This window comes from Boleophthalmus pectinirostris, unplaced genomic scaffold, assembly GCF_026225935.1.
Source record: "Boleophthalmus pectinirostris isolate CB_2022bp ecotype Guang Dong unplaced genomic scaffold, ASM2622593v1 HiC_scaffold_15, whole genome shotgun sequence".
Taxonomy (NCBI): domain Eukaryota; kingdom Metazoa; phylum Chordata; class Actinopteri; order Gobiiformes; family Gobiidae; genus Boleophthalmus; species Boleophthalmus pectinirostris.
Genome location: NW_026571070.1, coordinates 25,111,715 through 25,127,108, shown reverse-complemented (window position 1 = coordinate 25,127,108; position 15,394 = coordinate 25,111,715). Strand labels below are relative to the sequence as shown.

General features: G+C 40.7%; 1 protein-coding gene across 1 annotated transcript in view; it reads right to left on the bottom strand.

Moving 5' to 3' along the window:
• The window catches only part of tgfbr1b (transforming growth factor, beta receptor 1 b), a 56,897-nt gene extending 47,571 nt beyond the window's left edge, over positions 1-9,326 (bottom strand). Inside the window, exon 1 of the mRNA XM_055150771.1 lies at positions 9,191-9,326. Within this exon, the coding sequence (XP_055006746.1) occupies positions 9,191-9,254 (64 nt within the window). The 5' untranslated portion in view covers positions 9,255-9,326. The remainder of the gene's footprint in view (positions 1-9,190) is intronic.
• Positions 9,327-15,394: the final 6,068 nt, after the last annotated feature.

Genomic DNA, 15,394 nt, shown 5'->3' with positions numbered 1-15,394 from the left:
ATACTTGTATGGACAGGGACATTTTGTCCCTCTGCCCTGAGTGTATGCTTACTTACAATTCTATCAACATATTGTATTGATTGTACTGTGTGCTCATGACGCATATATATGGAACACTTGTTGGACCATGCAAAAATAAATAGCCTCATGAGCCAGATGTGTGCAGTGCCGGCAGCACTAACCCAGTGACGCACGTGTGTGTTTTGTGTCAGTCAGGCACAGCCTGACAACAAGCCCAAGGCCGCTGAAGCCAGCCTCTGTTCTGTGGACTCCAGGATACACAAACTTCACCAATCAGAGATTTTTCTATTTTTAGTGTCTTTGGGCGAGGACGTACTAGTGATATGATTTAGGACAGTAGCCTCCTCCGGCCAATGACACTTATAGACCATGGCACCTCCTCACAGAGCTCCACACAACTGCCAGTGTGCATCAGGAATGGGCCACTCAAATGCTGCATGAACCACACACAGGGTCATGCCCATGTTAAACTCAAGTGTATCCAGCATGAATTTATCTCATTATGAGTATGCAGCGGTGATACGAATCAGTCAGGGAACAGTTGAGCACATGAAAAACTTCATCAGAAATGAAAGTTTTTGTAAGCAGAACAGAATCCATCATACATATGCTAATTCAAGAGAGCATTTGGCCCTGAGCAGTCCTTTCACCTAAAGTAGGCTGTTAATTACTCTTCAACAGACCCTGAACGCATCGCTGCACTTCCACGAATCCTGAGCGAATCACACTCAAAAGTGACACTTTAGACACACTGAAAGATCACACTGGAACTAAATGTTTATTTTTTATTCTAAACTGTAATTTATAATCATTTTTTGTGTAACATTATAATATTTCTGATATTATCAATATGCCAAAATACTGGCAGAAAAAAGATGTCAGCATTTCTTTCTGACACATATTTTGTGAGATTTGAGATGTACGTTTTAAATTGTAGGACTATGTTCAAAGGTCATAATTTAAACATGTCCGAGACCATTATCATTTAACAGAAGACAAAATATGATCTGCTAAACAATAAAATAATATCCTGCAATGCAAGTGGGATAAATCTTGCAGTCATATTGTTCACCTATAGTATAAACAGATCACTCTCATCCACAGATCCTCAACACTTTATAATAAGATATCATGAACACACATGAACACCAGTTCCCCTTTCAGACTGAGTAAAATAAAAAAATTTGTAGCACTATTTTAGAGACAATAACACTCCCAAACACCTCATCCCTCCTCCTCCGTCTTAAGTCACACCGGGGTATTAACAGCTTGTCCAAAAATCAGACAGAAACAGGCGCACCCCTCCCCCGCCCCGCTCCGGACTGGCCTCTGAGCTCATTTCCTGTTATTCTCTCATCTCCAGAAAGCGTGACCTGGGGTGCCCCTTATGCCCCCTCCTCCAGAACGTCTTTGTCCGGAGCAGATGTGCTGTGTGTCCCGGGACAGGCCCAGCAGACAGTCCCACTCCCCCACCCCTCCAGTCCCAGCCCTCAGAGCAGGAGGCAGGCAGGCCACGGCTGGGGTGAGGGGCGACCACATGTGCTGGTCTCCACACACTTCCACCTCCACGACTGGGACCCATGTCAGCACATTTAACCCTTTCGTCACCCACTTCAAGCAACATGGCTGAAAATGACTGTTCGCTATTGCCACGTCATCTGAGCCATACCTGTTTGTGTTGTACTACAGAAAAGACAAAGGGACCACACAGCATACCAGGTGTGTTTTGAAACTGGGATGATGTGATTTCTCTGAGAAACATTGGGATTTTGTTTAGATTTGCAATTTATGTGGTAAAAATTAGGAATCTGTTTTTTTTAAGTGTCTAATCCAAGAATCACATTTGAGAGAGAAAATTTGTTTGTGGAGAAATGATGACACTTGCGAATTGCGTCCATTCCCAGCCCTACTTTTTACTTTACTTTTGCATGCCGAATTTGTGGATATTTAAACCTGCAGAAAACATGAGGTGGTGCAATTCAGAGAAACTGCCAGCTCTACACTGTCAGCTCAGTTCTTGCCATCTTGGCCTACGTCATCAGGGGTATAATACTCCCTACAACAGAAGTAAAACCAGACTATAATGGGGAAGCACTATCACAATGCCTTGACCGTTCATGTCTCTGGGTCCGGTACTGATGGTAAATAAACTTCTTAAAACATCAGAACTCCAACCTCTTCTTGCCTCTTCTTCCAACACTCTGCTGCAACTTATTCTAGAACAGTAGATATTACAGAAATAGGTTTGAGCAGGAAGAGACATTCACTACACTATTAGTATCTGGACTAAAAACTCACCACAATCTGCATGCTACAATTCATACTGCATCAAAACATTAAGACTACAATAGATAAATGAATGTGAGTAAATCACCTGTTCAAATGATCAACCATTACAGTGATTGGCAAAAAATTTTAAAATCAATGAAAACCTGAGCAGATTCGAAAACGACTCTTTATCCATCATCAATGCAGCACATAAAAAATAAAGAAAAGAAAAATCCCAAAAGGCACAAAACTTAATCCCTGACTAATCCAGTCCACAATTAAAAACATTATTAATTGTTGCAGCCCTAAAAACAATAAGTTCTTAGCTGATAAACTGTTTTTGCCTCAAACCAAGAGGAAAATGCAGCTCTCCTTTCCTGAGCTGTCAGCTGAGCCGCCATGACTCATGCCTCACTGGCCTTCATGTTAGCCTGTGTTCACTGAGAAATAAACATACGCCTGGTCTGCGCTGCATAACACAACTGATCACGGATTTAGAAATGTGGATGTGGGAGTACGCTACACTCGCATCCCACTCTAGGTCAAGATGTGCCTTCCGATTTAAATATATCATGTCAACTTTTTCATTTTAAGATTTACTGATAAATCTTAAGGAAATTATCAAAGACAAAGTGAAAATGAATTGAAAACTGCAGTCAGTCATTTTTGAAGTGCCATAATTTCCTCCACAATCTTATTGAGTGATTTTTTTTATTTGTTTCTTAGTTAATAAACTTATTTTAATCTTTTTGTCAATTCTTTTGTGCATTTAAAATATGAACTTTGAACAGAATTCTATTATAAAAACATAAATCTCAAATTGAATAATCGCAATATTTGCCAGGGAAAAAAAAGTCATATTGCCAAGTGCTACACTAGAAATTGTGTTGTTTTTGATGGGGAAAAAACTTTAATTTCTATCATTTCAGCTCCATAAATTAGTTGTCATTAGTAGTAGTACATTTGTCACTTTTTATGATGTAACTGATCTTAAAGGCAGACAGAGCCTCTTGCCATAGTTTATACTTTCAATGCCTTTGAAGTCGTAAACCTGAGGATTTTCGGGGACATTTAATACAGAATCACATTTGTTTACAGCTGATAGATTCCTCCCCAGCTGGTAGTGGAATTTGTTAGCTAGCTTCAGTTGTGCTGCAGAGCTAGATGTGCTGCCTGGGACAAAGCCTTGAATGGATGAGTGAGCCGTGCACAATGGGCCTGCATCTGTCCCTCTGCTCCCACTCGCTGAACTGAAGGTTAGACAGCCGACCTCAGCAGCTGCACCCACATCATCGCTACAACCTCACAACCTGCTCCAAATACTGTGTCCTGTACTTTGAAAAAACTGAAGAAATGTGTGCATCTGTGGGTCAAGAGAATAATCTACAGGTACTCAGTTTTTAAAAGTTTTTAAAGTCCTAGCAGAGTTACAAATGACCTGCCAATGTTACCAAAAAAGATGTGTGTACAGCACTCAAGTAGAGATCCAGAAATTAAAAGTCCTTTATTACTATTACCACCAACATGTTCCAAAATACAGTCTCAGATATTCGCCAAACAGGCACTGGACAGTGTCATGCAGGGAGTTCAAATGTTGCAATATTCTGGGAATACTGTGAGAAGAAAAATGTTTTTACGTCTATGATTAAAAAAGTAAATTAAGTATTTTACAATTTTTTAAAACAGTTTCATAGATCATCTCAAGAATGATGAAAACCAAGGAGCCTATCAAGAATAAATAATCAATTAGGAGCAGCCAGACCATGATTTTGATTCTATCACGATTTACGTACACTTCGCATTTGCTCTCTTGCCTGTTTCTTCTAAAACTTTACACTTCACTGTGATTGGTTAAATCCAGCTGTCACTCAGTCTGAGCATTAAAGCTAACTGATGGGAGAAATCGGCGGGGAAAAAAAGTGTCCATGTTTGAACTGCTTTAAATGGAGAAATAGTGAATCGCAATATGACCAAAATTGCAGATTGTCAGATCAAATCGCAATTCTGTTTTCATGGCTATAACCACCCAACCCTTTTCCCAGCAAATCCAGAATTATATTCCTTTGTATTTTTTATACAAATGGATATCCTAGGCAACCCAACCCTACAATCAATCAATATTATGACATCGCCGATCCCTTCTAACATCAAGCTGCAGCTTGTCCATCTTGATCATCACATCACATGGGACAAGAGAGGTTCACCACAACACTCCCCAAACAGAGAAAGAGCAGTGAAATGAACCCGAGCTTCTGACAGACAGCTGCCACACACTCATCCATACAGCAAGTGTGCAAGTGTGCACAATGGGGGGGCTAGAAATCTGTACACACTCATTGAGGACAATCAGGTCCCAATGAATTCAATTCTCCATTATTATTATATCAACCACATGATTTAAACTTCAGATATGGGTTAAAACAAGTTAAGATTCAGGTTTTTCATCACATACCCAGCCGTATCAGCTCCTGAGTGTGAGAAACACAGTGGCACTTCCACACTTGAGTCACTCCTGAGAAACAGAAATGTCCCTGCCTCTTTACAAACCTCAACCAGCACCAGCAAAATGTTTCACCTCACAGGGCTCCTGTTATCTTAAGAGTTTTATTTAGTTCCTTCAAAATAAATGTAACAAAGCTCTGGGCTCTGTCACGGTTTAGCACCTGCACAGTTCTCACGCGTTGCTTCTCTTGGGTTGCGTTTACATTTAGCTAAAGAGATAGGGTTTACTGCTAGCAAGTTACACGTGAGCAGCTGTAGCTAAAAGAACCTGAATGAGATGAACAAAGATCAAGTGAGGTAGATGCGGTGTCATTTGTGTAGCTGCAGTCCGTAGTAAAGATGTAACAATAACTGAAATGTGACATTGGATCGTCAAAGGTCTCAAAGGAATATCGTGGGCTGTCAGAATATATCATATCAGACACTCCTTTGCTCAAATGCATTCTTTTGTTGCTGCAACAGTTTAAAAAAAAGGGAAAAAGGAGAACTACATGAACCATGACCTTTTATTCCATTCAATGCAGATAGTACGAAGAAATAACTAGAAAGAATAAAGAACCTATCCTTCTTAATTATGTGCCAGTCAGCAATGTAGCACCAAAGGCTTGTCAAGGCTTTTTTACAAAGGAAAAAATCTTCCATTCTGTTGGCATATAGCACAATAAATATTTTCACAATTTTCATTTCATAATCAGACACAATATTGTACAGTAAGATTTGCATATCATTACATCCCTAGTTAGTAGTAATGAGGGGTTAAGTCTGCATTGTGTACTAAAGTTACTCTGTTGGGTCTCTTGAATGTGTGTGGAGTGCCCAGCTGTTGTTGCAAACACTATATCACATAGACCACATGAACCACAGCCCCTGGTACAGAGCATGTTTGCAGATTTAGTTTTTAGGGCACTCTGAGCTGCAACAGCCCTAAAGGAGACAGTGGAAACTTCGCAATTGACAATCACTCAGTGAGTGACTTCAGTATTAAGAAAAATGTTTCAACGACCTTGTGTCATTGAAATATTGTCTGTCGTTTTGTTTGCTAGCCCTTTTGCCAAGATTTATTGGAGAGCCCTGTTGGAAGAATGGCCTTTTATTTTTATGAGGACTAAACAAGCTACCTTGATTCAGGACTAGCCCATAGGCATCGAAATAGCAGCGCTGTCATTTGCCTGTAAATGCCTAAACAGTGTGCCTAACAGTCCAGTCCAGTTCAGAGGGGAGCGCCTGTTCACACATCACTGCCCCTCTGCGCTGTGGTCAATGGCACCAGTACATCCTCTCACATTAGTCATGGCTGCACAGGTCTGGACAACGAGCAGAGCGGTCACCTGCATGCATGGCATTCCTCCACACACACAGCACAGAGCCACAAACAAGCATTGCACAGAAACAATGGGCCCCCAAGCGCCCCTCACACGGCCCCACAGAGGAGAGCTGAGAGGGCAGGCTCCCAGGGGCCGCTATCAGTGTGCAGCTAAACAACAGAGAGCACATGAGGAAGCAGCCAGTGGCCTTGAGAAGATCAGCCTGGGCTCAGCTTCCGGTTTCTATGAAATACAAACAAAAAAGGAGCAGAAATGACAATGCCACACATTTGTTGAGAAATAGCCTTAAGTTGTCTCAGCTTTATTTGGCTGATTACAAATGGTTTTAAAACTGGTGAATTCCATTCTGTGTCCGTTTGAGTATCCTTCAACAAAAATATCGATTTTTTATATATTTTTTTTAAATCTACAACCTGGTCTTTGCAAAGAAAAGCATGACATTACATACAAACTCAACAAACCATTTTTTTAGATCCAAGCTATTTGTTTATTTTTGGCAGCAATAATTTTACATAAGTGTACAGAAAATACGCTGTTCACAGGCCTTAAATTAGAGAATTACAAATGCATGCCTCTAATAGGTCAGTCAATTGGTTGATGTCATCTTAGCTGAACTTTCATGACCAATAACAGGGCTGCAATAAATGGTTATTTAATTTCTCAATTCATCTGGCGATTATCCAGATAAAGTTTTGAAAATGTTACCACTTGAGGCTATCCTGATGTATTACAGTCATAGACAAAATAGGTTATTTACAAAACCACTAAAAGGATATTTCCTGTGCCATTTTAATGCATACAGCTTTGTCTAACTCATAAAGCCTCTTCTCTCATGTTTGCATGCATGTTTGGAATCCAGAAAACAATTACTCACTGTCTAAATTAATTCTGATTAGTTGCGATGAATCTTAACTTGCTTCATCCCTAGTTGACTAATTCTTTTTATGACAGTTATCCGGTATGGACAACTAGTTTGAGTCCAACTATTTCTTTGTGGGAACACTGTCGTTCTCATTCTTGTGAAGCACTATAGACTTATATGGCTCATTTCAGGCAGCAGAAAGCCTCATCATCTCCTTATACTCCCTGACCATGAGCTGTTCAGGTACACTCTCAAGAGCCAATGAAGTCCCCAGCCCCTCTAACACAGCTCTGCAGACCCGTCTCCTCCGATCTACACACTGATGGACTCTCTGTGACAGAGAGGCTCCAGCTGCTGACACTACACTTGTCCTTTATGGCTCTGCTCTCCAGCTAAGTGCGATGTGTTTACTTACAACACCGTCCGGAGCTGGGGAGGGGGCACGGGCCTGGGAAGAATAGCGCACGGACAAATCAAAGTGAAGGGTGGGGGGAGTGGCAGCCTATCAGGGGCTGGGGGCTGCAGTGAACACAGCAGTAGTGACAGGACCCAATTTAGACCCGCAGCTCTCGCACTAGTAACCGTGATTCTAAATGGTGCTGCAGGGTGTGACCAGTACCACAACCCACTCCTCTGCCATGCTCACTGCGTTTTACACCAACAACATATAGTGCACGTTCGGATCAAAAATCTTGCTTTTCCTTCTCCGTCCGCAGAGCCACGCCATGACAATCCCATTCCCACACAAAGAAAGCGGAATTCCCTTCCTCTCAGTGTGTGTCCCAGAGCCGACATATCAATTTTTAGCAGCTCGAGTGTGCAGGCAGGGGGTATCCGAGGACACCACGCTGCTTTTGGCATGAGGTGGCCCCGTTTAGCCCGCTTATGAATGCCGTTTGATGAAGAAGCGTGCTCAGCTCCTCACGATGCGCTCCCTCTGCCTGCTTTTCCAACACAAAGGAATGTGACACAAAGAAACGTGATGGTCCATAATAAAACATACAAACATATAAAAGGTATGCATATTTCTGGACTGGTTATCTATTGTGCTTGTTGGGTCTAGCTGCCAAAACCGAACCACGGACTCCAATCTCAGCATAAAGAGACTGGGCGGTGCGGAGGAAATGGAAGCCTATTGGTATCCACTAATGAGAAGCAATCAACATGGAACCAATCTAGCATTCTTCCGAGGTGATGGGGTTTTATCAGTGACCGTAAAAAGCCACAACGCATGCATTTAACTCCTAACTCTGCCCCGGAGTCTATAGCGCAGTGGGCATGAATGAAATCAGTTCCACACTAATCCTTTTAGCTCCTGCCCATTCGTGCAACAATTCTTACTACAGGGAGCGATCGTAGCCAAGAGTAGAGGCGTCCCCAGTGCGGATTCATGGGCTGAGGGGTAGTTCACGTAGCACCACGTTGGAAGGCCAAATTCAGTACCTTCCAAAACGCGAGGAACGTGGTCATGGAGAGTTTGTAGTACGCGCAGTCTGGTTATTTCACAATGCCTCCAGACAGACTTTGTCCCCCTAAATTTTGGTGATCACGAGTAGTGGGCCTATCAGCTCCTTCATGTTAGTGTATTCTTCTGTGTTTTAACCTAATACAACAAAATGCCAGTATGTAAAAGCGAAAAAGAACACTTCGAAACTATAGTGCAATCCCATCAATTTCATAAGAATGGATTTTACGCACGGTGGACAGCGAATAACGGAATTTCGTATGGGGCGTTTGGAAAGTATAAATCAGAAGCAATCGACTGACAAACACCTTTCAACTATGCATATTTTGTCCAGCTAAAGTTACAATAATAAAGAATTACCCATAAAAGCAAAGTAAATCACAACAGCTAAACTTTGTAATCTTGACAGCGAGAAAGTAGTCCGATGTGCACAATCTTTTTCAGGCGACAAAACGAGCAAAAGGGGGGAGTTTGACAAGAAGATTTGGGATCATAAAGTAAAGTGAGCCCCGGGCTATGGTCCACTTGGGGCCAGTGTGACTTTAGCCGCTCGCCTTTTAGCAGACAATAAACATTCCTCAGACAGGCAGCGGCAGGCAGCCCGCGGACCTGCGCCATCTTAGTTCCACTCGGGCTGCCTCTCCAACAAAGAGCTTTTCCCCACCAACACGACAAATCCACGGGTCAAACTTTGGCGGAAGCGACAAAAGCGTAAACCGACTTGCTCAGTTTAATCAGGTCACTTACCGGAATTTTCGTGTATGCTCGCCCCGAAGAGAAGGACGAGCAAAATGCATGGTATAGCATCCATCGTGGCTTCGGAGCAGACTGGCGGAGCACGGCTAACTTCTCCCTGCAGTGAGCAAGGGCGCCGCGGATTGGCTGAAACCTGGCAAAGTCCCGCCTCCCTGGCCTTGTTCGGGCAGAAGGGCGGCAGCGATTGGTCCAACGCCACCTTAAACCCCGCCCCCCCAGAGCGTCTCACACTGCTGTAAACAAACACTGTTGCTGGTCATTATAATGAAAAAGTACATATTTTAGACATTTTATGTGAAAATATAAAAAATAAAAGCACAAAAGAGATTATTTTATATTGCACTAATATATAGCACATGCGCATTACAAAACTATGGTTATTATTGGTAATTCTATTTTAGGGGTTCTGCAATTGTCTGGAAACAAGATAAGGCTGTTAACTGTTGAAACAAGAGACTGAACCATAACTGTCTGTTACTTTCACTCATAATATCTTATCTCACTGAAGTCCTTCTATTGTTTACAGTAGGCTTTAAAACAATCTTTTAAAACAGGAACATATAAGAATGACATGTCACCATAGCCTTGACTGATACAGTGCTGCCTAATAACATAAGAATAAACTTGAGTATAGTCTATCAGAGAAATTAGCTTTATATTACTCTATATTTTTTATTATTTTTGACATAAACTTTGCGATATGATGTATGTGTATGTATATTTTTATAAGACTGTATTTCATTTTCTCATTGAGGCTATTTATATTTGATTTCCAGTACAATGTTGTCACTCCACAGACAATTTTGTTTTGAAAAAAGAAGCAAAATCAAATAACTTTTTGAGTGATTTGTCAAAATTTCATATTTCACTTCACGTGAATTAGCACACTTGCCACTTGCAGTTCATTGTGTACTGAGAGCTCCTTTTACAACAAGTTGAATTTGGAATGTTCTAAATTCTTGTAATTTTAACTCTAACTCTAACTAATTTATATTTTATGCAGCCCTTTCATGCAGTCACATCACCCATCTGTCTCTTTTAGCTCACACACACAGATGCTCAGGCCCTGTTCAGGACCAATGGCTTTGTCTCCTCTCCTCTGGTTCTTAGGCTCCCTGTGGACACCGCACACACACTTGACCTCGCCCATGTCCCTCCCCCATACCGACGGCCCCCCCCCTCGCCCCCCCCCCCCTCAGTCTCCAGGGATGGTGACAGTGATTGATGGTGGTATTCTATGTCCAACTGTGGCCTAGCTGTGCCTGCATGTGCAACACTCTCTGCAGCGCATGCATAGGGTTTGTACATGAGCGATTATGAGGTCGGGCATAGATAATAGAACATTACCTTACATAAGAAGGACATGTTATCTGAGGATTATTATATGGGCCCTGCTCTACTTACCTGTCGCATGCTGTTTTTGCTAAATAATATTGTATTTATAAAACCAAGCTCTGTCACACAAGTAATCACTAATTTGCATTTAATTATTTGTTAATCAAAATAAACCACAGAGGATTTTAAATTTGCATAACTTTGTAAATATGAAACAGATTTTCCCAACGTGTAATAAATAACAACCAGGGGATATTGAAAATTCCTGTTCCAACTGTGTTTGAGCTTGCAATACCTGACCAGAGACCAGGTGAGTTTGCACAACATTATTTGAGAATTTTATTGCCTGGTAAGTCGAGAATAATATCTCTCTGTATTTTTTATACAGGAAGTATTGGAGAAGTGTGTATTATGGATTCCAGGCAAATAATTTCAGGGGTTCAGTTCAATTTACTTTTTGGAGCCAAAAATCCAACAGCGGTAGCTTTAAAGAACTTTACCAAATTGTTGTTGACCCCTGACCCGTCCCTGGCAGGTCCCTGACTTGTGTCCGGTTGGTCCCTGGTTTGTTCCTGGTTGGTCTTTACCTGGTCCCTGACTTGTCTCTGGTTGGTCTCTGGCTGATTCCTGCTTGGTCTATACTGGTCTCTGGTAGGTCTCTGGTTGGTTTCTGACTGGCCCTATAATTTCTGTCTCTAACTAGTCCTTTGTTGGTCCCTGGTTGGTTCCTGATTTGTCCCTGACTTGTCTCTGGTTGGTCTCTGGCTGATCCCTGCTTGGTATACGTTGGTCTTTGGTAGGTCTCTGGTTGGTTCTTGACTGGTCCCTGGTTGATCCCTGGTTAGTACCTGACTGGCTTTATAGTTTCTGTCTCTAACTGGTCTCTTGTTTGTCCCTGGTTGGTCCCTGCATGGTCCCAGATTATCCCTTGGTTAGTCTTAGTTCCTGGTTGGTCACTTACTGGCCTCTGGTTATTCCCTGATTGGCATCTGACTGTTCCTTGGTTTCTTCTCCTTTAAGTCTTTTTCAGTCAGTGCAGTCTACTTCCTTCAGTCTTCGGAACTCGGGAGAAGCAGCTCAGCCTTGTAAGATAGACATATACATTAAACATTCATATCTACAGTGATGCGGTGACGGGAGCTGGAGACTGTCCAAAGCAAATGCATAAAAGATCAGAACATCTCCTGTGACGCAGACTACACCATGGCATACATATTATAGGTCTATATGGGACTGAAACTGTAGGGGGGCTGTGAACTTATCAAAGTGTTCAGAATGTGGAGTTTAAAGGGGACATGTTATGTAAAATAGACTTTTAAACCATGTGACAACGGTGTTCCCTCACATATACCTCTTTCAACTTGTCTTTCAATAGATTCATGCACGTTTTAGTCATCCTGTATTTAAGGCTTGAGTGCTCTGAAAATTGCAGTTTTCAATTACCCTCTATCCTCGCCCACTGGTATAAAAAAATAAACTTCCTAGAACTTCACACATATTGGACTCAAAAATGTCACATCATAATTTTTCAGTTTTGAAATGTGTCATTGAAAGTCTGCTTCATATTTGGGGAAATGTGACTATGAATCAGTTCTGTGGTTTTGAATAGGAAATCCTCTGAAGTAACTTTTTGTTATTATGAAATAAAAGGACATACTTTACTTACTAGTAAATTCACAATGAGAATTGACATATGTTATAGTTTAATAGAGCTGCTAAATAGACTCCCAGTGAAAAGCATGATGTGTCTTCATTGTAGAATCCATAAAATAATGAATACACTGGGCGTGTTTTATGAATACAGTCTATTTGGAATGTTCAGCAGTTACCATGGGGACACAATGCATACATTAGAAAATACTGTCAAAAAGTTTAAAAGATTTGTCTGAAAATTCAAGAAACAAGTTCAATCATAGATAGCAACCTGGTCCCCCTTGAGGCATTGGTGGTGGCAGTTCATCACCACAGAAGCAGCTTATGAGGAGTCCAGCCCATATTACATGATTGTTATATCCACAATGCAATGTGTGTATCTGTACAGGCCCATGAACATTTGTGTGATATTGGTCACACATGAGAATGTCTGTGTTACTAGTGTGTAACGAAAATGTCATTTTCCATGAGTTCTGTATATGTTAGTTCTGTGACTGTAGATCAGTGTGTTGTGTATCACCAGAAAGGAAGAAATGGAAATTATTTTTGTTCTAATTAAAAATTTTAACAGCATACACTGAAAGAGAAAGGAACTGTTATAATTAGTGATTATCTCGAAAACTATGAATATTTTACTATACAAATGCATAGAATTATAAATAGTAATAATTTTTTTGAGATTTTGAGACCACTCCCGTTGCTCTAGCTCAATGCTTCGCAGAGTTATGACCAAAAATGCATTTTTGACCTTGGTTACCTTGTCAAGTGACCTTGACCAGTTTCAACCTGTAACACCCAGTGTCCCTCTGTTATGTGTGTGCCAACGTGAATATTTTAGCTTGCAGATAGTTCAGAAATTGCCGAAATTGCCAATTCTTTATAATGACATGACCTTTCAATTGACCCGTGTGACCTCAAATGACCTCAGATCATCACCAAACTTCTTTTTGCAGCATCGGGCATGGGGGCTTGACCCACGTACCAAATTTGGTGACAGTCAGTCCATAAATGGCAGAATTATTGCAGGTGGACAGACACACAGACACACAGGGTGAATACAAAACCTGGTCAACCCTTCGGGGACCAGGTAAAATACAGAATTCCTTTAAATGACAAATTTTCAGGAGCCTGTGATGAATATATGTGTAAGAGACTTGTTTAAGAGCAGAAATCATCTAATTTGTTGTAGTTCCGACTAAACCAGCTGTTTCTGGTTGGACAGCTTTAAAACAAAGCTCAGATTAAAATCTGGCAAGCTTCAGATAGAGCAGTGCCTACAGTTAGCATTACACCTCCAGAGAATATTGATGACATCAGCTGAAAAGTATCACTAACTTCTCTGTTGATCCAAAAACTTGCAGTGTCTGTTGGGGCTTAAACCTCTTTTGGCAATTAATACCTTGAATTATAGTCTTTCACTTTTTCCATGCATTGGTTACAAGTTAATGAGACAGTCAATCAGCTTTTGTTTCATACAGGACTTCATAATAGCCTATTATTAAACCAAACCATAAGTTGCCTATTTTGGTGATTTAAAGGGACTCAAGCGTTCGTTTTTCATTCAACCTAACACATTGTTTTACCACAGTACATTGTATTATATTATATTGTAGCTATTAGGGTCAAAATGAGACTGCTGTGTGCTATCTGCATCAAATCACAACGCATTTTTATCCTACGCAAATCAGATAGCAAAACTCAGCTCTGGTTCTGAATGTTGTGAAAAACTTTAATAAACTCAATGAAGTGAATAATTTGGAAGCTAGTGAGGAATAAGTTTGGGCCATTACAAAAAGTTTGAAATGCACTAGTTCTGTTTTTAAAGCAGATCTATTGTGCAAAATAGATTTTTTTAAATAGTTTTTAACTATATTATGGGTGTTTGCCGTCACCATTTACTTACCCGAAGTTGTACCTGGAGTCATTTGTGCATGTTTGAGCGCTCTTTGATCACTTTTCTTCAAGACGCCACACTGTCGATCAATCCTCTTTTTCACAGCCACTGGCATACATCCACTGCTCTGTACTTACTTTGTTGTCCCATTTAATTTTCTTATATTGGTGACACACGGATTCATTAGCGTCGCGTAGTAATTTTGGTAAAAAATAAATAAATGTTCTGCACGCTTGAGTGATGAGCAGCTACCCTTAGGAGATGTTGACAACTTCACAGCTCTTCGTTGTGATGACCTTTAAAGCATGTGCATGTTTCTAAAGTGTGAGTCAGTGGATTTGTTTCTTTTGCCATTTTCTTTTGTCACTGTGATGTAGGTTGACTGTGAGCTGGTTGGGGTTCAGTGAGTAAGGTTTAAAAAAATCCAGACAAAGACGTGAAGTGGTCCACAGTTTACTTTTTTGTTTTTGTTTTCAATCATCACAAAAAAGTGCAAGTTCAAAAAATGCAGGGTGCAAAATGGAGGGACGCTGCTAAAACCATACACAAATTAAAACTTTATAACCCTTAAAACAATAAAACACCTAACCTACTACCCCTGTACACTATAATACACAGCTCGCAACCTTAAAAGTGGGAGTTCATACCTGGGGGACTCTTTCGGGACCTGGACAGAAGATAAAAGGAGGTAAGTAAAAAAAACAAATCACACCATTCATTAAAACACCATAAAATACAGTACCACACACATCAACACTTAAAACATTCCCAAACAGATATACTGCATCATATCTATATTGCACTAATTCAGTTTAAAAGGTAATTGGCTAATTCTGTCTCCTTTTCTCCAGGGACCAGCAGCTTTGAATTAAAATGCTACTGTGCCTCAGGATTAAAAGTGGTAAAAGAAAGACGATTTTAAAATCAATTGTGTGCAATTTCTTTTTGTAATATGTGCAAATATGTTTGAAGTGCCGTGTGCGATCAAAAGTGCAGTGTTTTAAAGTGTTTTTAGTGAAGGGTGAAAAGAGTGTTCTTTTGGGTAACAAACCACAAACAAACCAGTATTTTTAGATGAATATTACAGATTAAAATGTTCAAAATAAAACATAATGATCCACCGGTATCATAGATTATAGTTATATAGCAGACACAAGCACAATAGATCTTCTTNTCTCTCTGGTCAGGTCTCTCTGGTCTTTCTGATTGATAAAGCTTCAGCCAGAGCAGAGCCTAAAGTTAACATCGCATCCCACGGGAATATCGATGACATCAGCTGCAGAGTATCAGCTGCAGAGTATCAATAAACCCCT